This window comes from Talpa europaea, assembly GCF_964194135.1.
Source record: "Talpa europaea genome assembly, chromosome: X".
NCBI lineage: Eukaryota > Metazoa > Chordata > Mammalia > Eulipotyphla > Talpidae > Talpa > Talpa europaea.
In genome coordinates, this window is record NC_140081.1 from 17,807,424 (window position 1) to 17,830,857 (window position 23,434).

At 39.9% G+C, this 23,434-nt stretch overlaps 1 protein-coding gene across 1 annotated transcript in view; it reads left to right on the top strand.

The window, feature by feature from the left end:
• Positions 1–23,434, top strand: part of GK (glycerol kinase) — a gene marked incomplete at both ends in the record, with an annotated part of 63,189 nt that overhangs the window by 20,851 nt on the left and 18,904 nt on the right. Inside the window, 10 exons of the mRNA XM_084258281.1 lie at positions 6,786–6,869; positions 10,140–10,216; positions 12,383–12,520; positions 14,309–14,418; positions 14,891–14,957; positions 16,018–16,035; positions 18,191–18,226; positions 18,637–18,704; positions 22,764–22,806; positions 23,286–23,366. Coding sequence (XP_084114407.1) covers positions 6,786–6,869; positions 10,140–10,216; positions 12,383–12,520; positions 14,309–14,418; positions 14,891–14,957; positions 16,018–16,035; positions 18,191–18,226; positions 18,637–18,704; positions 22,764–22,806; positions 23,286–23,366 — 722 coding nt within the window. The remainder of the gene's footprint in view (positions 1–6,785; positions 6,870–10,139; positions 10,217–12,382; positions 12,521–14,308; positions 14,419–14,890; positions 14,958–16,017; positions 16,036–18,190; positions 18,227–18,636; positions 18,705–22,763; positions 22,807–23,285; positions 23,367–23,434) is intronic.

The following is a 23,434-nucleotide window of genomic DNA, read 5'->3' on the forward strand; positions in this document are numbered from 1 at the left end:
AAGCATCTTATTTTGAATATAAGTAAAATATAATATTTTAATTGTAATGACTTATCCATAGCAAAGTAGTCTGTCACAGATCGATTTTAGCCAACTTCTTGAACAAGTTGGGGTTTTCCTTTTTTAATTTTTTCCCTTGTAAAAGAAAGGATGTACTTAAGGTCCTTCTAGAAAGTTCCTGTTAAATTTTGAATTGTAAAAAATGCAACTTTGGACTTTGAGTTGTTATTTAATTTATTTTTTTATTTGAGTTGTCATTTTAATATAATACAACTAGGCTAGTTAAAGTTTTGCCTACAGTGAAGGATTTCAGTAAATATTTTACCAAACTTTTTTCCTGTGATGTACTTATTTATTCATATCCTTTTCTTCTGTGTTCCTCTGTATCCCTTCCCCATTCTCTATGCTTTGGAGTATTAATTCAAACTATACCTATGATATATAAGAACTTTTTTCTACATTGAAACCATGTGTATGTTTGAAAAACCTCTCAATTGTTTGGTGCTATGCTTGGTGTTATAAAGGATACTAATTATTGGCTGTTTTGGTAACTGCTTTATAATCTAGTTTTCAAGAGACTAATACAAAATTTGATAATAGTTGCTAAATTATGTGCTGCTAAATTGAATAGAAATGGCAATCGTATGCCAGTATGGAATTTGAATTTTTGGCATATCTCTGGGGGAGGCTGAGCTCTCTTTGAGGAGACTTTGAGAGTGTGTTGGATTACATTAAGAAAAGGCAGAATCGAGGGACAGTGTGAGCAGACTATGAAGGTGAAAATGTGTACACATATTTCACCAAAGAGTGAGGAATCTGATTAGATTCAAGCACCTGATGACTTCCCATTTATTAGTTATAGTAGAACTAGCAGTGATAATAGTGCTCAGTCAGTAATAACTTTTGTTACTATGCACTAGGGTTTGTGCTAAATATTTTATCTGTAGTATTTCATCTCAGCACCCTTGTGTAGCATTTTACTAGCCTTGTTTTAGAAATAAATTATGCAAAAGGTATATAACTTGTCCAATGTCATGTAGCTATAGGGGCAAAGCCACAGTCTAAATATAAATCTCCCCAACCCAAACGCTTATGTTCTAATTTGGACAGGGGTTGGTCAGGAAAGCCAGGCCCAGCAGTATAGACTTGAAACACTGTGAAGCTTGGAGCAAAGTGGGTAGTAAGGGGGTGTTTAGCTTCCCACAGTGGTGGGATTAGTTATTTCAAATCCACATATCTGCTGAGAACAGCTAGAAATACTGGACTCCAACCCTCCAAAAAAAAATCCTCTGACTGGAAGGCTACTAAAGCCACAAGGAATTATAGGAGCAGGATCCAGGAGGGCCCAGAGGAGAGCCCAGAGGTGTAAGCCTGTATTTGGTGTTGCTAATTTCCTAGAGATGTCCATAGATTCTGAAAGGAGTGTTTCAGAGGCCAAGCAGCAATTTCATAGGTTCATGAAGATAGGAAGGCACAAGTTGGCATCAGTGACTGCTGAGGGTTGGGAGGAATAAAACCCTAGACTTTTTTTAAGATTTATTTTATCTATTTATTTATGCATACAAGAAGTTGGGTGTAGGCCAGAGGTGGCAGGTGAGAGGACTCACCAGAGACAGAGTAGGGAAAAGAGCAGGCAGATTGACTGAAACACAGTGCTGAGGGGAGCAGCAGGTGAGACAGGAAAGGTCTGCTGTGCCATGTGGGTTGCTCCCTGGCCGGGGATCAAACTCGTGCTGCAGTGGCTGCGGATAGCTTCATAGTGCTGAGACTTAACCCCTTGATAATCAGACATACAAAAAGTGACATGACTAAATCCAGCAGAAGCAAGTGATATTCGAAACAGCCCATACAAAATCTGATTAGCAGACTCTGAAATAGCCATAATTAACAAGTCCAAGGAATTCAATGACAAGACAAGTAATCTTAGCTAAAAAGTCCTGGAAATTTTAAAATGAAATTTCTAGAACTGTATTAAAGACTCAGTTGCTGAGTTTACATCAGATTAGGCATAGCTGAAGATGAGTTAGTGAAATAGAAGAGAGATTGATCAGAAGTAAACAATCATATTAAAGCACAGAGAGACAAAGATTTAGGAAATACAGGGGGAAATCTGAGAGAAATATGGGACAAAGTAAGAAAGTCCAACATATTTGTAACTGGAGTCCTAGAAGGAAAGGAAAGATAGTGTACTAAGTTTCTGCAAATGCATGGCAGGTATCAAGCCACATATGCGAGAAGCACTATGAGCCCCAGCCAAGATTATTACGATACATAAATATATGCTGAGACCTGAAGATAAAAAGAAAAATTTAAAGTAGCCAGAGGAAAAATAGACTAAAAGCTGTGAGAGAAGGAATAATTAGCTGGGAAGAGAGGCCACTAACTAATGACAAGTCTAGAATCAGCCTTCAATTTTATTTCATCCAGGAAAACACGAAGGTGTCATTTGTCCAGGCAGTTCTTCAGTTGAGAATATCAACATAATAGTAAATCTTTAACAGCTTTATCTTAAAACAACACAGGGTGGAATTGATGGAAACAGATTTCTCACTTATTCTTGTCTTTGAGCTACTTTGTTTATATCAGTCTCTGAGTTTCATGGTTTTTTCCTCTCTCTCTGTATGTTTTCTTCCTTCCTTGTCTCTTTCTCTTATAAATCGCTGCCTCTCTGGGCCTGTCCTTCTTCATTTTTCTCTCTTTGCTAACTAATCATATAACTGATGTGCAATATTTGTTATAGATAAGCAAATGAGAGGAGCAGTCTACATTTCTCTTTTTTAAAAATTGTCTGTTGCGTGGCCTTCCTTCTTATGGCTCAGGGTTCCTTGATAAGCAGTCGGCTCACTAGCCCCTCAGTACAGCACTAGAGATAGAATTTCAGGGTGCTATTAGTGAATGGGAAATAGGCTTGTTGAAGTTTAAGACAGAGAAAGGCTGTTCTTGCCTGCCATAAAGGCATGCTGTTTACTGACATCTTACATAATGGATCTAATTATAAACATAAGAAAGTATAAATACATCAATTGAGGCACAGGCAGCCTGTTTTAGAAGTTTCATATAGTTTTTGAATGCATGTGCTTGATGACCAAGGGGAGCATTGGTGTGGCACCTCAAATGAAGTGTCACTTTGCATTGCCACCTCCCAGTCACCCCGCCATGCTGCAGCCATTTACTCTGGTGACCTTACTGGTAGATGGCAGGAGCTTTGTGGCCCTGGATCTGAAGCAGGTCTTCAGCTTCTCTCACCTTTCTTCTGTTACTCTCATCCCTCTGGTACTTTTCTTTCTCCCATTTAGCATTTTCTTCGTCAATGTTCTCTTCCAAAGGGTTCCCTCACCCCATGCCCCATGTTTCTAAGCATTTTTCTTCCCCAAACCACCTTTTACCTAGTAGTCTATATACTTTGCTGTCTTCTAAGTATTACTGAAAAGGGTTTGAGTTTACCAGTACACACACCACAGGCCAAATCGATAAAGCAGCACAAAACTGCCCAGTGGTTCAAATGTCAAGTGGGGGAAGGTTTGAATCAGTGATATTTAGCATGTTCAGTAGCACATTTCACTGATGTTATCAGGGGCATGTCCTGGCCTGTGGGGTGGCCCACTGCCTCCTCCTGCTTGGCCAGGTTTTGTCTCTCACTACTGCAGTGGATCGGTGTGCATGGCAAGACTGGTGCCATATGACACCCCCCCCCCAGTAGCTCCCAATATAGCACGATTCATGATTTAATATAAAATTTGTAGTAAAGACACATATCCAGGGAGGCAGGAGTCACTGGCTGGAAGACCTTTTGTGTATTCAAGAAAAACACCAACAAATCATTTGTCTCTGAGCCATTCTTCCCTATTGAAATAGGATCATAAACATTTTTTCTAAGATGATGGAGTTCAGGTACCCCATGACATATAATTTTTCATGAGGAGTGCTGCAATTCTAAATACTGCTCATCTCTTTGGCTTTTTTTTTTTTTAAAAAAGATTTATTTATTTATACAAGAACCAGGGTACAGGCCAGATGTGTGGGAGAGTGAGAGGATTCACCAGAGCCAGAGCAGGGAACAGAACATGCAGACTGACGAAATACACTGCTGAGGGGGGCAGCGGGTGCGGCAGCAGAGGTCTAACGTGTAATGTGGGACCCTTGCCCGCCGGCAGGAATCGAACCAGCGCTGCAGAGGCTGCAGACAGCTTCACAGCACAGCGCTCAATCGCCTCTGCCACCAGGGGAGGCCCCTCTTTGGCTTTTTGAATTTTTACATTTTAGTTAACCCTAGGTCTGTGATTAAACCTGGTGAGATAATGGATCTTGAGCTCAAGGTTATCTTTTTTGGAACTGGGTGGTGTTTCAAAGTAGCAGGATGAAAGAGAACCATGATGGCAAACCACCTGCAGCTAAATGCACATGGCCTTACATTAACTAACACATGGTTTTGTTTTTATTGTTTCATTATGGGAGGGAGCTGACTTTTTACATTTGTGAAATCTACACTATTCAGCTTTTTTTTTTTTCATTATTTCAAGTCTTTCATTACATGGTTCTGTGAAAGTCATATATCCTGAACACCTTAACCGTCTTCAGTCCCATAAGGAAATACTGCCATATTTTGCAATGATTGAGCTTTTCAACCCTGGCCATTTGAAATAAAAAGAAACTAAATTATATTTCAACTTTGAGGTCTTAAATCTTTAATATTTCTTCACATTCCATTTAAGGCTATGACTTCATCCTGACTTACTTATGTTGCAGAGGTTTAATTCTGAATTCAGACTCTGGATTCAAATCTTGGCTTTTCTACTTACTATCATTCTGTGCTTGAGCCCTCAACAGTTAAACTGAAGAAATGAAAAAACAGAGTCCACATAAGCTTGTCGTGAAGATACATGAGTTAATTCCTATAGGATACTGAAAACAGGGCCTGGCAGAGTATAAGGCTTCAGTAAGTGTTAGCCCTGCCATTGTTCTGAATTGCCAATAGCCCTTTGTGTCCAGGAATGCCAGAAGAAAATATCAATTTATGCACAACGGGTGAGCCTAGGAAGAATGCAGAGCCCACCTAGGGTAGGTACATTTGTGACAGTCATTGGTTTTTTGGCATTTATATACCTAAGAGCTGAAACAGGATTCAGCTCCCACTTTATTTACACATATGTGTGTGTGTGTGTGTGTTTTAACCCACCCCACTCTCCATTTTTCTTTTGCCTCCCCCACCCTAATTTCTGAAAATATCATTAGGTGAAGGACAGTTATGATATAGTCTCTTCCCCTTTGCATACAACCTTCTTAGAGTGATTAATAGCTAAACTTAAGGCAAATGGTGACACATGGCAATTAAATCTGTCTTACTATCTCTCTTGTGGGGAAACAACACAACGACACTTTGTGTAACTGTCAGCAATCCTTGCTTAGGGTGTGTCCCATCACCCAGACTCTCCCCTTTATCTCATTTCCAGTCAAGCCAGAAGCTCCTCCTAACAAGCCACGTCAAAGGAGATGTACTATTTGCTTTGCTTCCAGCCAATAGAAAATAATTTAGATTATCTCTAATGTGTTTTTCTTAGCTACCGTTCCCTTCTGTTGTTATGGCTAGCCAAAAGTGATGCAAATAACTAGTATTTTTAGACTTGCTTTCTAGAATTTTTTTTAGACTATTACTACATCACTAAGCCAACCCTGGTCCATGGGTATTGAGGCAACTGCATTTGTCTTTACTCTTAAAACTTTGTTTTTCAGAACAAACTAAATCAGCCAGACATAGATTGGATGGGACTTTATTGAATCCAAGTGAAAGCTTGAGAGCATCCAAATTGGTTTATTTCACCTATCCATTTGATGGTCTGGACCCCCTTTTTTTAAAAAAAGATTTATTTATGCATATAAGAACTGGGGTGTAGGCCAGAAGTGTGGGGGTTGAGAGGATTCACCAGAGTGGGGAACAGAACAGGCAGACTGACGAAATACACTGCTGAGGGGAGCAGGAGCAGTCTGGAGCAGTCTGCCGCGCCATGTGGGTAACTCCCTGGCCAGAGATCAAAATCGTGCTACAGATGCTGTGGATAGCTTCACAGGTTGCATCTTAACCCCTTGGTCTGGACCCTTTAAATCCAACTTGCTTGGTCCTAATAAAGGACATGCCTTCTAGAATCAAGCTGTCCAGTGTTCAGGACTCCCTAGTATCTACTTCTTATTTTTTTCCAAATGACTTTGGGACCGAGCAATTCCCTATTTCCACTGGACATGCCAGTCAGTCCTTTTTGTGGAGGGGGCTGCCTCCTCCTGCACCCCCAGCAGGAAAGTGTGTTCTTGGGACCATGCCTTCCCAAACAGCCCTTTCATGTCATCCCGCAGATGCCGCAAGAGGCTGTGCACACTCTTTAGCATTCCTTCCCAACATCCTCTAGATATATGCTCCCTCGCTACATCATGCAGCCTTGCAATTCAGTGGTTGGGTGAGTAATCAATAACCAGCTGAGCCACTTTTCTAAGTAGGACACATATGTTACGAGATAAGTCAGCATCATTCTGAACAAGAAGCGGGTATCTGCCTGGCCCTTGTCCAGCTAGAAATACTATTAAACCAGAGACTCCAACTGGATGGACTGCCTTTGTTCTCCTTCTGTTCCGTGTCTCTTCCTTTTCTTTGACTCTGCTTGAATGTGTAGAAAAGTGTCCATTCTGGTGAACTCGCCCAAGTGATCTACCATTACCTAAGTGGGCGACAAGACAACACAGACCCCGAATCTGGCCATCTCTAGCATGAATTGCCATTATTTCTCCTAATACTCCAGCCGCTCCAGTTTCTCCTGGCCCTTCAGATCCAGTTGCCGTTGCTTCCTCTGGCTCTTCAGTTCCAGCTGCTGGCACTTCCTCAGGTATTGGTGCTCTGGCTCTTGCTCACTTCCCAGCCTTCCAACTCAGACGTGTTGGGGAAAATGCTGCTGCTGGGTCTGGATCCGGCACTTCTTTTGATTGTTCTCAGAAATTACCTCACAGGAGGCCTAGTGCTCCTCGGGGTCTTCTCTTTGGCTTTTGGTGTCTCGATCTGCAAATCTAATTCTGTCATCTTAGCTTCTTTAATGAGTTTTCTAATTTTTTTGTTCTTAATTCAATTAATTTTGAGCATTTGTGAATTAATTAGTAGTGTACCAACTACTGACATTTTTCTCTTTAGCAGTTTTACTAATTCATTTCATGTATTCTAATTGTCTTAAACTCTTGGGCTGTAAAAATCTAGTAAACATGATGACAGTCTTCTGTGATCATGGAATAATGGAAGAAGAGGGACTTTTAGGGACCATGTAGTCCAACTGCTTATTTTATATTCAGGAAATGCGGTCTGGGAAGGGCACAGTGACTTGCTTGAGTCACATAGCTTGTTGGTTGCAAAGTCAGACATAGTACTTCAGTCTCCTGATTTCACATCCAGTGTTTTGATTGTTTCTGGTGAAGGGTTAATTCTGTGGATACCACTGTGGAAAGTTGCAAGCTTTCAGGTAAGGAACTAAGCACCCAGTTACCTTGTCAATGAGCCAGGTCGCCAAGTTACTAGGATTCAGGGAGTGGCCTGATTGTCAGTTTGTCTTTAGTTTTGTTTTTAAATAAATGGTTGGGACAAATCCACTGACCTAAATAACATGCCCTAGGAAGGAGCATCTCAAGTTTTACCATAACACTGAATAAGTCGGGTTACCTATAACAAAAGTAGCAAGACTCCAGCATTCCTTGCCTAGACCCACAGCAAGAATCCTGCAAAGTAGGGCCTGCGATGTGTTATCTCAAAATTTTCAGGTGCTTCTGGCATGCTTTCTGGATAAGAACCACTGCTCTGGAGTCTGACAGTGTTTCTTAGAGTAAGGTGCCTTTAAGAGATTTATTTCTGAACCCTATCTGCAGGCCTATTAGCCTAGAATTTCTGGGAAAGGGGTCCATCTTTAAGCTCCCCAGGGATTGTTATGTCCATGTAAATACACAAAAACACTGATCTAGGTTCTGAGTCATTAAACAAAAAGCCTAGAACAATGACTTTCATGTGCCTTGTTTGTGTCCCCTGGTCAAAAATATACTTTTATGTCATGATTCGGCAAACCCACGTAAACAAATGTCTCACACGTTCAGTCAATCCCGATGTTTGTTATGCTAATCCATTCTGTTTCAGTATTTTTTAATTAGATAATAGACCCTAGATCGATTTTCAACCTCTAGGCTACTTCAGTTTGAAACACTGGGGTTTAAGATGTGCTTGTAATACTATCGAATCACAGATTTAAAACTTTTCTCTCACATTCCTCTACTTTTCCCACTTACTGCTGTTAGGCTGTATAACCTGCTGGGGTGGCTTGCCTGTGAGGAAGGTCCACTCTTGTCACAGTCACACAATATCGTCACTTGAGAAAGTAGCCTGCCTTTGTTTCTTGAACATGGGAGAGCTTGCCAACTCTGTGGTGACGTTGCTAGTGGCTTCTATCAATCACAGCACATGTAATAAATTAGAAAGTGCAACCCCAACTAAATGAAGCAAAAGGGGGTATCAGACAGTATCACCCAGACCCCCACACAAGTCTCTCTTTTCAGGGATGGCTCCAGATGTGGCCACTTCAGCTCTCTCTTCATGAGGGCAGCAGGCCCCAGCCTCCCACTGCCCAGCTCAGCTGGGGACAAGGGCTCAGAGTCTGAGCACAAACCTTGATTAAGCTTCCTAGACCACACGCTGTACCCTGAACCCCCCCCCCCCCCAACCTCAGGACACCGTACTGGAATGGAGGTAGGGGCAAATCTCAGCAAACCATGTAGTTGAAGATAAGGGAAGAATGATTTCCTGAAAAGAATCTGAGATACTCCTCCCAGAAGCAGGGAAAACAAAATGGTTGAGGGCAGCCCATGTAGGTGTTGTCTCCAGCCCCTGTATTTCCATGGTCTTCCTCTTTGTCCTCCTGTTTCTTTGCTGTGATGTACCTTTTCTTGCTGCTCTTCACACCTGTGGAAACCAGTGTAGTGTTCTCAAGTTTCCAACTTAAATCTCGTGTGAAGTAGCCTCTGTCAAAATCAAGTACAAAGACCCTCAAGGGACTTAACAGTTGAAGTCATTAGAAAGTATTGATGAAAATTCACTTCAAGAACTAGCTGGTTGTTAAGTGGAGAGAAAGGACTTGTATAGTTAAAGATGGATGAAACTAGACAGTGCCAGCACTCACATAGGCTTTGGTGCCTTTTAAATATATTAGGGGCCTGGGTCTCTGCAGAAAGCATCTATATGAGCACAGTCGGTGCCTGAAAATAGTGAGTGGTCATGAGACCGGTTTAAATGTTACAAAAGTTAAGTACAATATTTAAATCTGATAACTAAAGCTCAGTCCTGCCCATTGGTTACTTTCACAATTACTTTACTTTCTGTGTATATTCAATCCCTTCTCTTTTTCAAGCCTTCTGACATGAAATAGAATGGAAATACTATTGTATGAGGGGATCAGAAAGTGGGTGACACCTATTTAGTAAGATAAGATTGATCTGTTAAAATGGAGGGTTTTTATTTTTTTCACTCTACAACATGGAGGGAAAATGGTGATCTTTGAATGAGTTTTTAAATGATTCCAGGTTCTAGCCTACTTTGAGAGAGTTGAATGTAAATGAGTATCTCATACATATGAGACAGAATCTTATTTTTCTCTCAATGATATTATCAGCCTCTCTACTTGGTCACAAATTGCTCCCATGTTTGCAAATCCATACTTTCTGTGGGGTTCGGTGATCCTGGGCTATGCATTCTGCATGGGCAACCTGCCCTCTTAGTATTTAGATTTTCTCTGCACTCATGAATGCTTAGAAAATTCCTATCCAAACATATTTTATCATTTTATCTCTACAAAAGGAAACAAAATAAGCCCCCTAAGGTTTGTATTGTTCTCCTAACTTGGTCTGTAATTTTACATAAAAGCTTGAAATTCTCCCTCATAAATCTGTTCTCTCTTCTAACAAGATGCTCATTCATTTCTAATTTTCTAATTTCTGTATTTCAAGAGCTATAGCATTTTAATTGCTTATGGAAACTAATCATTGGTATCCTACTCTTGACAGTGATTTCATTAAGACCTGATTTTTTTTAAATGAAGTTTTTCATATATATGTTTTTGTCTTTTGCTCTCTAGTGTGGCTTGATCTAAGAACACAGTCTACCGTTGAGACTCTCAGTAAAAGAATTCCAGGAAATAATAACTTTGTCAAGGTAAGAGATCTCTTCAAAAATATACTATAAGAATGCTTCTTTTTTTTTTTTTTAAAGTTTAGAGATTTCTCCAGAAAGACTCTTTGGGCCTTGCATCTTACTGCACAATAGTTATTTGATACTACTTCTAGAATATTTCTCATACTACTTCTAGAATATTTCTCCACAGATAACTAAGGCCAACTCAAGTTTTTGCCTTTCTGCCTTTCTTGCCCTGTGGTGGATTGAAGCAATAGTGAGGAAAGTCGGTAGGCTACAGGGGATTAGAAAATGTCCCAGTGAATTTAACCATACTCCCCATGGGTTAGTTACTTCCTGTAATTCAACCTTTCTTTCTCAATCCATCTCTCTTGTTTTCCACTGTCTGTCAGAGAAAGTTCTGGGTGCTTCTGTGTGTTCAGGAAACTGAATCCAAGGAGAGAAAGCAGAAGACATGCCACCCCTTTATTGAACTCCTCTTCCACTTTCTTTATATGGCAAAGACTATTAAAATAACCTTATTTTCAGTTCTTGTATAGAACTCTCTTCACATAAATGGAGAGGCAATTTTTGAAACAGGCTTGGCCTGTTTTCTTAGCAAGGCCAAGGCCAAATTCTTCTAGTATCCAAAAGGAAGATTTGCTTTTTACTGGTTTAATTCCCTTTTTATTTGTCAGTGGAACTCTTATGGCATTTTCTGGTGGTTCTTAGTTCTGAAACTATTATTCAAACCCCCTTATTTGCAGAAATTTAACAAACCATTTCCTACCCTCACTCACCCAAATAACTTCGGGCATGCCCTGAATATACCCGTAACTATTTCCTATTCAGTCTCTTTGTAGCCCTCTCCACGCTCACTGCCACCTCCAGCCATACTTTATTTCAAGGGATGCATGTTTTTCTCTCTGATGCCTCTTGAAGCAACTTTTAGAATTTCTGCCTAAATCATGGAAACAAGGTATTAAGTATCACCTCACTATTGGCTTTGTGGGACAATCCTGCTCCTTCAAATCAAAAAAGAATATTCCCATGAATTATTTGCTGTCATTGTTTTTGAGATTAGTCTTTTTTTTCCTAGGAAGGTTAGAAAATCGTGAGTTAAGACTCTTGTAGGGTGCATGAAAGTCTTAAATCCTTCGCTTTGAGTTTTCTTACTAAACATACCAATAGAAGATAAGAAGGAAAATGTTGTCACTTTCTGTAGTTAGGGATCAGAGGAAGGGAAAGATAGATACATGTATTTTCTTAACCATTTCCATCAGGTGTTATAAATAAATTTTATATTTAATATACTAACAAAAATAAGAGGTAAATCTGATCCTTTTCAAGGAAGATTGATAAGCTCATATTGTGTTTAATTTTTTTAAATATTTATTTATTTATGCATACAAGAGTTGGGGTACAGGCCAGAGATGTGGGGGGGAGAGGCTTCACCAGAAACAGAGTGGGGAGCAGAACAGGCAGATCTACTGAAATACGCTGCTGAGGGGAGCAGCAGGCGAGACAGCAGAGGTCTGCTGCATCATGTCACCTCCCTGGGTGGGGGATTGAACTTGTGCTGCAGTGGCTGTGGATAGTGGCTTCATAGTGCTGTGACTTAACCCCCTGCGCCACCAGGGAGGCTCCAACTCTGCATTGCTTTAATCTGGCATGTCTTTGAGCTCTGCTATAGTTCTCACTAATTTGATATTAACGTTATTTGCATGTATGTGTGTGTGCAAATATAATTTTTTTCACACACATGAATATGTTGTTGTTAAGTCTTCCATGTTTTAAAACATAAAATTTTCTGATATCCTCTGATTTTCAATAGCTTAAATATCACAACCTTGAACACAAAATGAAAAACAGAGTTGGGCACTTGGTTCTGCATTTAGTACTAACTCATCACAAAAGTTAACACATCTCTTTTACTATCTAGATTACAGGGTGCTGTGTCATTTACATTTCTCTTACCTTGCTACATGGATGTTCTTTGAACTGCAAGCTATCACTCTTATCTTTGTTCGGGAACATGCTTTCCTGTTCCACAAGATAGGAAAAATATTTTTACCTCTAATACCGTGGGATTGCCTTTAGGCCCGTTGACTATTTTGCAGTTAGTTGAGTTTTTTTGTTTCTGGTGATTTGTTTATTTTAAACCATTACGAATTTACTGTGCTAGCTGAATTTCATCACTGTTTTTAGTCCAAGACAGGCCTTCCACTTAGCACTTACTTCAGTGCGGTGAAACTTCGTTGGCTGCTTGACAATGTGAGGAAAGTTCAAAGGGCTGTGGAAGAAGATAGAGCTCTTTTTGGGACCATTGATTCGTGGCTTATCTGGGTATGTTTTAATATGTGGAGAAATTTTGTAGACTGCCTTGCCTACTATCTGTTTTGTGCTAAGAGTTCAAACTTTTTGGTTGGCAACACTATTAAAAAAAATTCAAGAAACAGCGCGACATTTCAGTTTCCATTTGAGAGGCATTTTTGCCTACTTCCTCTTTTATTTTTCCTCGCCTTACTTCAGTAACAGTGGAGGATGATTACAAAATCATGTTTCTATATGATTTAGAATAAGTAATTTAGGTATTAGTACCTTTTAGGGGCTTTTCTTTTTTGCCTCTCATGTGCTGTTTTTCCACTACCCATTTCATGGAAGAAATAACTAGTTGGCATGATAAAACACGTAGACTACTTTTTATCATTCACTTTCAAAATTACAGAGTTGTCTCTTATTTAATTAAGCAATAATATAAAAATCATAGTGGAAATTTCTGACATATTATCTTTTTGCCTAAGCTGAGCATGGGTGAGAATTATGAGCATTTCAGATAGTTCCAAAATATATCTTAAAAAGACTTGTTCTCTCTCACCCTCCCTCCTTCATTCGCTCATTTTTATTAGGGACACTGTCAGATATTCCCCACAGCAGAAGGAGCCTATTGTGATGAACCTGCGAGCTAAACCACTCAACTACAGGCAGTTGTGTTTCCACTATACCCACATACTCTTATCCCCACAGATACTTTGAAAGCAAACCCAAGACATATAATTCCACTTGTAAATACTTCATTAAGTATGTCATTATCTGTTCCCCCCTTCAAAGGGAGCTTCTGGAGAATATTGTCTCTACTCTTACTTGCCAGATCAATGGGGCAGGACTTCCAGAACCACTGTCAGGAGCGGTGCCTTCTCCACTCCTCCCTGCACTTGGCCAGGGCAGGCAGTGCTTTGTGCTCATGGCCAGCAGCTTTTACACATCAGTCACCATTGAAAGAGTTCTAACAATTGCCTTGAACCAGAGTGAGGCAGGATGTTGGTATTGGGAGCTATAGGGGACTCAGGGGGCACCATAGGCTGTGCCCACCCCCCGCCTGATTCCATTAGTCCAGGCTTGTTTCTTTCTTGCCTCTTATGGTTCCATCCATAAGAAAGTTTGAAGCACTGCTTTCAGGATAGAGTGTGGGTCAGGGCAGGGATGGCCCAATGAGAATTGTTATTGCAAAACAGGACCGCAAACCATCACAAAAAGCCAAAGCAACAGCAGCAGCTGCACAAGGTTCAGGAAGATGCTCAAGAGGCAGACTTTTCTGCATAGTTCGCTTTGCCAAAGTTAATAAGACTCTGCATTTTCCAAAGATAAGAGGATGAAAACAAAACTGGGTCTTTGTTTAACCATCATTTAATATGTCTAATATGGTAGTCATTTAGCCACATCTACCTACCGGGCACTTGCTGTGGCTAATCTGAATTGGGATGTATTGTGAGTTCACGAGAAATGCACACATCGGCGTATTTCAAGAGTTAGCACCAAAAAAAGGGAAAAGTATCAGTGATATTTTTATATCAAAAGGATATTTTAGATAAATTAAGTTCAATTAAATGAAAATTTCAAATTAATTTTACCAGCTCCTTTATACTTTTTTAATGTGGCTACTAGGAATTTTTATATTACATATGTGGCTCGCCTTTTGATTCTATTGGACACAGCTACAAACTGGAAAATTAAGTAAGTGAAGTGACCCATTCTTCTGCTTTATATGCTCTGCTGCTAATGATGGCCCTTGTCAAATTGTAAATTCAATTGCAAACAATTACAAATCTAACATGTCATTTTTATTCTGTCTAGTGTTTGACAGGAGGAGCCAACGGAGGTGTCCACTGTACGGATGTCACTAATGCAAGTAGGACGATGCTTTTCAACATTCATTCTTTGGAATGGGATAAAGAGCTCTGCGAGTGAGTTGTGCTTGGTCCTCAGCAAACTTTTCCAAATGTATTACCTATTTATAAGCTAAGTCTTACCAAGCTCAGATGTCAGTGAAATACCAAACTTTAATAGTTGATATTTCAACTCTAATGCACAGGTCTATTTGTGTAGTCCTTTAAGAGAAACCGTTGTCTCATATATATAATAAATAAGCAATGTTAAGTCATTGTCTTGATTATTTTTCAAGAAAGTGTAGGTTCCTTTAGAAAAGTACTTTCGATTCTGTGTGCTTTTTACTTTTTGATTTGTTTGCATGAAGTTCAAGTGTTAAATATCTAAGCATTCCAACTATGTTCTGCTGACTTGTTACTGTTTCACTCTATACTCAAATACAACCATTTCGTAATTATTATGTACATTTTCTCTTTAGATACATATAGATGGCTCCAGATCTTTAAATAAAAAAAAACCTGTTATGCATCCATTCTTACCGTTTTTCAGGTTTTTTGAAATTCCAATGAAAATTCTTCCAAATGTCCGGAGTTCTTCTGAGATCTATGGCCTAATGGTAAAAACAAATTTCTTTTCCTTTACAAAAAAACCTTTCCTATTCAGAATTCAAAAGTAAGTTGTATGATATTTTATAGTTTGAGAGTTGTAACATTTGTGTGAATGTTGGCGGTGTATGTAAGGAGAGCTCGGTATTACTTAGTTTTATAATATCTTAGAGTCTTTCTTACCAGTTGATTTTATATTTCATTAACTTTAATTGTCTTTTCTTGGAGGATTATTACTTTTTAAATGTTAGCAAGATCATTTGGCTACAGAGGGAAGAATGGCAATGTTTAAGCCAGTTTATTCTTGTAATCCAAAATAACAGTTTAGTATTGTGATGTCTGCTTTTAATTTATAGGAAGGACTTTCACAGTCTAGTGGAGTTCTTCCTGTTGAATCTCTCTTAGTGGCTAAGCCATGTTTCATATTAGATTCTTTGTGAGCCTGAGCAGAACTTTAGCCAAGAAACAAAAAGCGAAGAATCTGCTTCTAATTTGAGGTTGCTCATGAAACCGGCTTAACACAATGGATGTTTTTACTGTTGATGTTCATTGAAACCCCGAGAAAATGTAGTTTCAGCAAAAAGTGTGCTTATCATCGTTGAGCTATCTCTGATTACACACCAGGGATGAACACCTCTAGGACAATTAATTCCCTGTGTCTGAGCACAAAAATTTGGAATTTATGATAAAACTGAAGAATAAGTCTATAATAAATTACAAAACGGGTTGTCTAGACATTTCATGAAAAATATCAGAAACCCTACTACAGAGTTAATACTAGTGTCAAACACGAAGTGCTCTGGATAAAACTTGAACACAAACTCTTAAGCACTTCTAATAAAGCCTTCAAGGCAACATGGAATTTTTTCAGGGAAGTACAGTCATTGCTTATCCACAATACAAGTACTTTGATAATTTTATAGCTATCAACAAACTGACTTGGGTTGGAGAAAAACTGTTCTTGAGAAGCAGTTTCAGCAGATAGTTGGAAAAAACATTTAACTGGCCTACTTTTCTCTTGCATTTAAAATATTATGCTTCTGTCCCCTTTTTCCCCCTTGCTGACTATAGAAAATCTCTCATAGCCTGGTGAGTAGGTTGCCCACCAATTATGCTACTCATTCATTTGGAAAAGATACAGTGCATTTCCATTTAGTTTTAAACAAGCACAAATCCACTCACTCAACAGATTTGTCTAGAATCTCCATGACCCTTCAAATTCTTATAAGCTCTAGTCAAGCTTTAGGTTTTTAAAAACTTAATCTTATTTGTTTGTTTTCAAGTTTTCACAAGCCTAAGAGTAATGTTTCAAAATAAAAGACTAAGACAGTTTCCCATAAGGAGAAATTCAAAGGAGTGTCCCCCATCACAAAGTACAGCTGTGATGTACTTTGGGCTTTAGCATAACAGGGGAATTATATGTCATTTTTAAATGTCCTAAATGTGTATTTTGAATGATAACCATGACCAGTCTTCCAGGCCAGTTAGTTGGAAATGCACTGTCACTTTTTCTGCATGCTTCACAGGGGACTTTCCCAGGAATCTTCCAGAGCCCCCTCCCTGTGAAGAAAATGGAGCACCTTAAGTGCCTGATCGCACAGAGTAGATCCTGCCGGTTGTCTGCTAATAATTCAGTAGTGTAAGCAAAGATTTCTTTTAGTATTAAATATATTAAGATATATAGCCTCTAGGTTTCCAATTGATTCACTTTCAGTCCTTTATAAATTTTACCTTTACTTCTTATCCATGTTAACCTTTCCTAAGACAACAGCAAGGTCAGAGGCAAGCCAAAATGTGTTTATTTGGGAATAGCAGAGAACTGCAGTTTGGGGAGCACAGGCTCAGGTGGGCAACCCAAAATGTGTCCCCAGGAGGGACAAAGTTTGGGGGTTTCTTTTAGAGAGAAAGCGGAGGATGAGCTAATGGTCAGGTAAAGGAATCACAAGGTAAAATGATGAGGTAGAGAGATCACAAGGTAAAAGTAGGTAAAAATTTCCATTTATCAGTTCTTTTGGGTAGGTTTTCTCATTCTTGCAGACTTCTTGGAATATTGGTGGTTTGGCCCAGTCCAGGGATCTGACCTAGTTTAAAGAAGATGGCAAAGTGACTTTTTCTGCTGTAGCTTGCTCTGACCCCATTTTAAAATGGCTCTAGGGATGTCAACTTTTCACATCCAAGTTTAGATTTTCTAAGAATATATGTGGTAAATAAAAATAGCAGGTCTTAAATTAACCCAAAAGCATAATAGAAATAAAGCATCTAGAGGACATTTTCTATTTTGTAAAGGGTTCTTACAGACATGCTATTATTTCCTTTCCATCGTAGCCATGTGAGGTGGCTTCTGTTCTCACCCTCACTAGAACAGACAGGGAACCGGAAACTCCCAGAGGCTGGGAGCCTGGCTGACGAATGGCGCATGGAGGCGTCATCAGCCCAATGCTTTGGTTTCATGCTCTTCCTAGTATATACATCACACACACTTTGGGGAGCACATTCCTTTCCCCTGGTTCTTTACTACCAGTCCAAATTACTTTGCATTCATGTATGTCCTTTTAAAAGTTAAGTTTGGTAAATTTCACAGCCAACCCCTTAAATTTCATTATTCTTCCTAGAATACTGCTTATACTTGATCAAATAAAAAGCACTGTTCATGATATAAAGTAACTCTTGCTTATCTAAACTTCAAGAATGATGTTTGCTATGAACAAATATAATATCCAATGCCTGAACACTCTTGTGATTCTTACTGGTCAGCTCAGGTAGGAAGAACAGGTGGCAAAATACAGCCTTCCAAAATAAGTATATTCCGAGCTGCTTCGGTAGCTATTTATGTGCTCATTTTAAAGGACATGTTAGTCTTTTCTTCGGAACAGCAATAATAGCAAGATGTTAATTGTCTTTGGTGATCCTGTAGCCCAGGCCCTGTGGCGTAGATAAATAGAGGCCTAGAGAAGTCTCAGCGGCCCACTCAGGGCTTAACACTGACTTACCAGGAGTAGAGCCCACGTCTCCTGACTCCCTGTCCAATGTTTCATGCCCAGTCTCCAGTACCATGTCTCTTCTTGTCATCCTAGGAGTACTTCTAGTATCTGTCTCTGAGTCACTCATGAAATTGAAACACATGCTTTGTCTTGTCTGCCCACATGCTCTGGCATGTTGCTCCTTGTGTTCATTCCTGTTGCAGTTATGTTTGTAGGGCCAAACGCTTATGATCATTCACAATAATGTTTTCAATTTTTATTAGAAAGCCGGAGCTTTGGAAGGTGTCCCAATATCTGGGGTAAGTTTCTCACCAAATGTGTCCCTGCTACCATCCCACCCTTACCTGCACCCCCTTCCAAGTTCTAGCTTTCCTCCTGTATCTTACTCAACTGACTCCTTCCTCAACTGTGGAAAACAAGTAAGAGCAGCAAAATTGGCTACATCTTGTTCTCATAGGACACAGTGTAGGTCTTAGAGAATGGAATGAATAAACTAATTCTAACTTTCCCTTTTCATCGTAGTTATCTTCAGGGGTTTTAGAAAATGGGAAAATGGCCAAGTGAAGGCAATGCAAAAAAAACTTGGGGCAGCTTACTACTTGATAAGTTAAAAAGAGAAGGAAAAATAGACCCTATGGTTCTCCTTTTTATGGAAATTAATAATAATACTGCCCTAGTCCGTGCTCCTTATTGTCATTTATTCTTTCAGTGTTTGGGGGATCAGTCTGCTGCATTGGTGGGACAAATGTGTTTCCAAGATGGACAAGCCAAAAACACGTGAGTTTAAGAAATAAACCTAAAGACCCATGTTGTTCCATTTGTTTTTCCCCTTTGGTGCTCTGAACAAGGAAGACCTTTCGGAATTCATCCAGGTTGAAAGTCAACAGCTTCGCGGTTCCATGTCAATATATAAATTTTTTACCATTTGGTTTTCTCTATTTCTTTCCAACAAAATACATTATGTCATATGTAAACACACTGATCGTGCTTATAAGGACTATAAAATTCAGTACCTTCTCCATCCAAAAAAATACATGCGAATTTAAGATACCTATGTCTTTTGGGAGAGGTTGATAGGGAACAGGGGGAGGCTGAGCATAGGAGAGGGAGGACCATAGTATTCCTGCCCTAGACTTTTCACCATGACTGCAAAGTTATATTTTGGTGGCATTATCAACATTCCTGTGTTTTCTACCCTTTTCCTGGAGTTTCTCCTTTGAGAAGAAGCAGAAGGAATGATGGGAGTAGAGACTTGGTGTATCTTTCTCATAATCTCATCTCTGTACTGTGCATACCTAGTGTTTGCAACCAGCTCCATACCCAAAAGCAGTAAACTAACTCCCACTTGATGATGAGAAAACAGCTATTCAGAGAGGTGAAGCATCTAAGTTAACAGTAAGAGTGAAGGGGCCTCCCTGGTGGTGCAAGGGGTTAAGTCTCAGCACTATGAAGCTATCAGCAGCCACTGCAGCATGAGTTCGATCCCCAGCCAGGGAGATACCCACACGGCACAGCAGACCTCTCCTGTCTTGCCCGCTGCTCCCTTCAGCAGTGTATTTCAGTAGATCCCCCTATTCTGCTCCCCATTCTGTCTCTGGTGTATCCTCTCAGCCTCGTATGTCTGGCCTGCACCCCAGTTCTTGTATGCATGGATAAATAAATCTTTTTTAAAAAAAAAGAATAAGAGTGAAGCAATATTTGCATCCAGAGCCACCTGACTTGACACAGCCAGGGCTCTTAACCTCTACACTCTGTTGACGCCTGTGTGGAGATGTCCATGGACCTGGCAGGACACTGTCTATATTTAATTGTTTTCTTAACTATTTCCTAGTTTTCTTATCAATTTAAACTTTCATGGCTAAATTCTTTTGCAAGTAAGCATTGTTAGCCAAATCCTTAAATGATGAATTTAGGCAAGACTTGTTGAGTGCATTTGCAGCTACTGCAGATTACAGGAGGGAAATAGTAAATTGTCAGATCTTTGGGCTCAGATTCCTCTTCCTTATGGGAAAGAACACAAACACATTTAATCATGTTATAAATTATAACTTATCTGCCATAAGAAACTGAAGTGTAGCTGTTGGATTTCAATGGGAAGGGAAAATATCCTAAAAGATTATTAGTAGTGAAAGATTTTGAAGAATGAGTGATATTGGCAGGTGCACAGAATACTAAACAAAGACACAACCACAGAAAGCAAAGATTTTGTTCAGAGAATATCCTGGTAGAGAAGTGGGAGAAAATAAGGCTCGGGCATGTTGTCAAGCCCTGCATTTCAGACTGAAGAGTTTTTTCTTGATAGCCAGTAGAAAACCTCTGAAGCTATGAGCCGGTATACAGAGGTGACAGGCGTTGTCCATAAATAACAAGGCAGTCCTGGGTCAAAGTGAGGAGAAACTTGAAACTTGAGGCAAAGTGGCCATGGAAGAGGCCGCTACAGCATCCTGGTAATGGACAAGATTAAAAGATGGGGGACCGCCCTGGGGTCGCAAGGGGTTAAGACGCAGCACTATGAAGCGATCTGCATCCACTGCAGCATGAGTTCAACCCCTGACCAGGAAGCTGACCCACATGGCACAGCAGACCTCTCCTGTCTCACCTAGTGCTCCCCTCAGCAGTGTATTTCCGTAGATCTGCCTATTTTGCTCCCCACTCTGTCTCTGGTGAGTCCTCTCACCCACCCCCACCCGCACACCTCTGGCCCACACCCCAGCTCCTGTATGCATAAATAAATAAATATTTTTCTAAAAGATTAAACGATGGGCACACAGCGGGAGGCTGTGGATGGTCACCCTCAGCACTGCAAAGGAACAAGAGAAAAGCATGGAATCCAGTCACGTGGGCCCAGTGTTTCAAGTTAGCCAAGGTCAGTGGAGGGTCTGAGTAGGAGAATCTCTGTTCAGGATGTTTGTGGAACTGATGGGTTATCTGTCGCAAACATTTAGGAACGTGAGATGAGTTCAGTAGAATGGTAGAGATTTTGAATTTCTCCTGTGTAGAGGTGATGTTTGAAGCAATAGAAATAAATGGAATTAACAAGAAAAAGTAGGCAGGTAGAGGAGATATTGAGAAGTGGGATACACAGGGATAGAGAATTCATAAGAACAGAACGCAGTTATTCATTCATGTGGAAATCCAGGTTAGAGATATTTAAGAGGGAGGTTTAGTTTTAGTGCAAAATACCACAGAAAACTCCAGGGGGTGAGAATGAGAACAAACCATTGTACATAGACATGTGTCCACTCTTCATCAAGCAAGTCAAGACTATATTTGGGTGAGAATAGGTAGAATGTCTTGAGATAATTCTTACTCAGAACAGTGGTGCCTGGAAAATTGTTTATCAGAAAAAATTGTCCTTGGTTTCTTTTTTTTTAAGATTATATATTCATACAAGAGCTGGGGTATAGCCCAGAGGTGTAGGGGGTGAGAGGATTCACCAGAGACAGAGTGGGGAGCAGAACAGGCAGACTGACTGAAATACACTGCTGAGGGGAGCAGCGGGCAAGACAGGAGAGGTCTGCTGTGCCATGTGGGTTAGCTCCTGGGTCAGGGATCGAACTCATTCTGCAGTGGCTGCGGATAGCTTCATAGTGCTGGGACTTAACCCCCTGCGCCACCTGTCCTAGGTTTCTGTTTGCTGCCCAAAACACACCTGACTGCTAGTAGCTTCTGCTGGGATCCCTCTGCCCAGCCCCGGACTGAGTGTTCCCCCTTCCCCCCACATGCATCTTGTGTCCGAGCACAGCAGCAAGGCCTGAGGGGGAAATCTCGGCCTCCAGCTAGACAGCTTGTGCAGAGCAAAGGGTAACCTTGGCAGCCAACTCAGTTGAAAATTATTTTCCCTGTGACCCTTGCGGCTATCAGATCGGGCTGTTTATCTGCCTGGCACAAGTCAAATCTACTCCTGTCTAAGTAACTGATTTGTTGCAGAGTCCAAAGCTTATGCTGATAAGGCTGTCACAAAATGAATTTTGTTCCTCCGTGTCAGCCTGGTTACATTCGGAATGTCTCTCCTGCCACCGTCACAACCCCCTGTCCAGCAGAACAGATGGGAAATTGAGGCCTGGAATAGCCTTCCCCTTCCTACCATTCCTGTCCCTGGTAGAACTAAGCCCCTTGGTGAATGGTTCAGTATTGTCATTTCATTTCACGTGGATTAATAGCAGCAACTGTCACTGAATATAGAATTTGTTGTAACTCGTGGTATTTTATAAACACAGTCCTGGGCTAAGACTGAGTAAGCGCTAAATACTGAACAGGCTCACCGTGGCTATATTGCAGATTTGGTTCAGGACCACTTCAGTAAAATGAGTCACGTGATTTTTGGTTTCCTGATGCATACAAAAGTTAGGTTTATGCTACACTGTGTGTTTGGTCTGCTAAGTGTGCAGGAGCATTATGGCTTAAAAAACAATGTACGAAACTTCATTTTAAAATGTCTTCTTGCTAAAAATGCTAACAGTTATCTGAGCAAATGGCGATGTTTTTAGGGGTGGAGGGTCTTATGAGAAACACGTCTGTGAAACATGATAAAGTGACATGCAATAAAACGAGGTATACCTGCACCTGCTGATAAAGCGACATGCAATAAAACGAGGTATACCTGCACCTGCATTTTCCCATTAAGATCGCACTAAGTAGATTTTCTTCTAGATTTATCTTTAAACCTTATTCCAAAAGTTTATTAACTTTTGGAACTTTTCTAAAACCTTGACGTGATGGCTTTTATTGCACTCAGTTAAATGTCAATTCAAATAATTTGTATTATTAGTATTCCATCATTTATTTTTATTTTTAATAAAATTGTCATGCTGTTTATGCTTCCCCCAACTATAGGTACGGAACAGGCTGTTTCTTACTATGTAATACAGGCCGAAAGGTTGGTTTTTTTTTTTTTTAATTTAATTTTGTTGTAAGTCTTCTTTATTTTCATATAAAAATACTTGAACATCATTTGCTATTAAGTTGCCTTTGAATCTGCAGCTTATATTTAACATTTATACGGATTCAATTTAGAGCTCAGTAAAAATTATGAACATCACTAAATTCGAATGACTCTGAGTAAGAACCATTCTAGGTTCTTTGGAATTTATGTGTGCATTTTAGTTATGTTGGTGGGATATCTCCTAGGGTCATGTCAGATTCTTAATGCAAATCTAATTTGGAACAAGGGGTCAACTTTTTATACTATTTAGGTGTGTTGTTCTTAATACTGGTAATTTTGAATGTTAGGGTTTATTTTTTCAATCAGTATATTTATTGAATTATTTTGAACCTAGGTTATTTTAACTTAAAAAAAATTAATTCATGCTATCTTTTTATTTTCCTCATTACTGAAATATTTTCTCCTCCCTACAGTGTGTATTTTCTGAACATGGCCTTTTGACCACAGTGGCTTACAAACTTGGCCGGGACAAACCAGTTTATTATGCACTAGAAGTAAGTTCTTTTCAATCACTATGGATCATATTACAAACATCCAAAGCAAATGAAAATTCTAGTTTTTT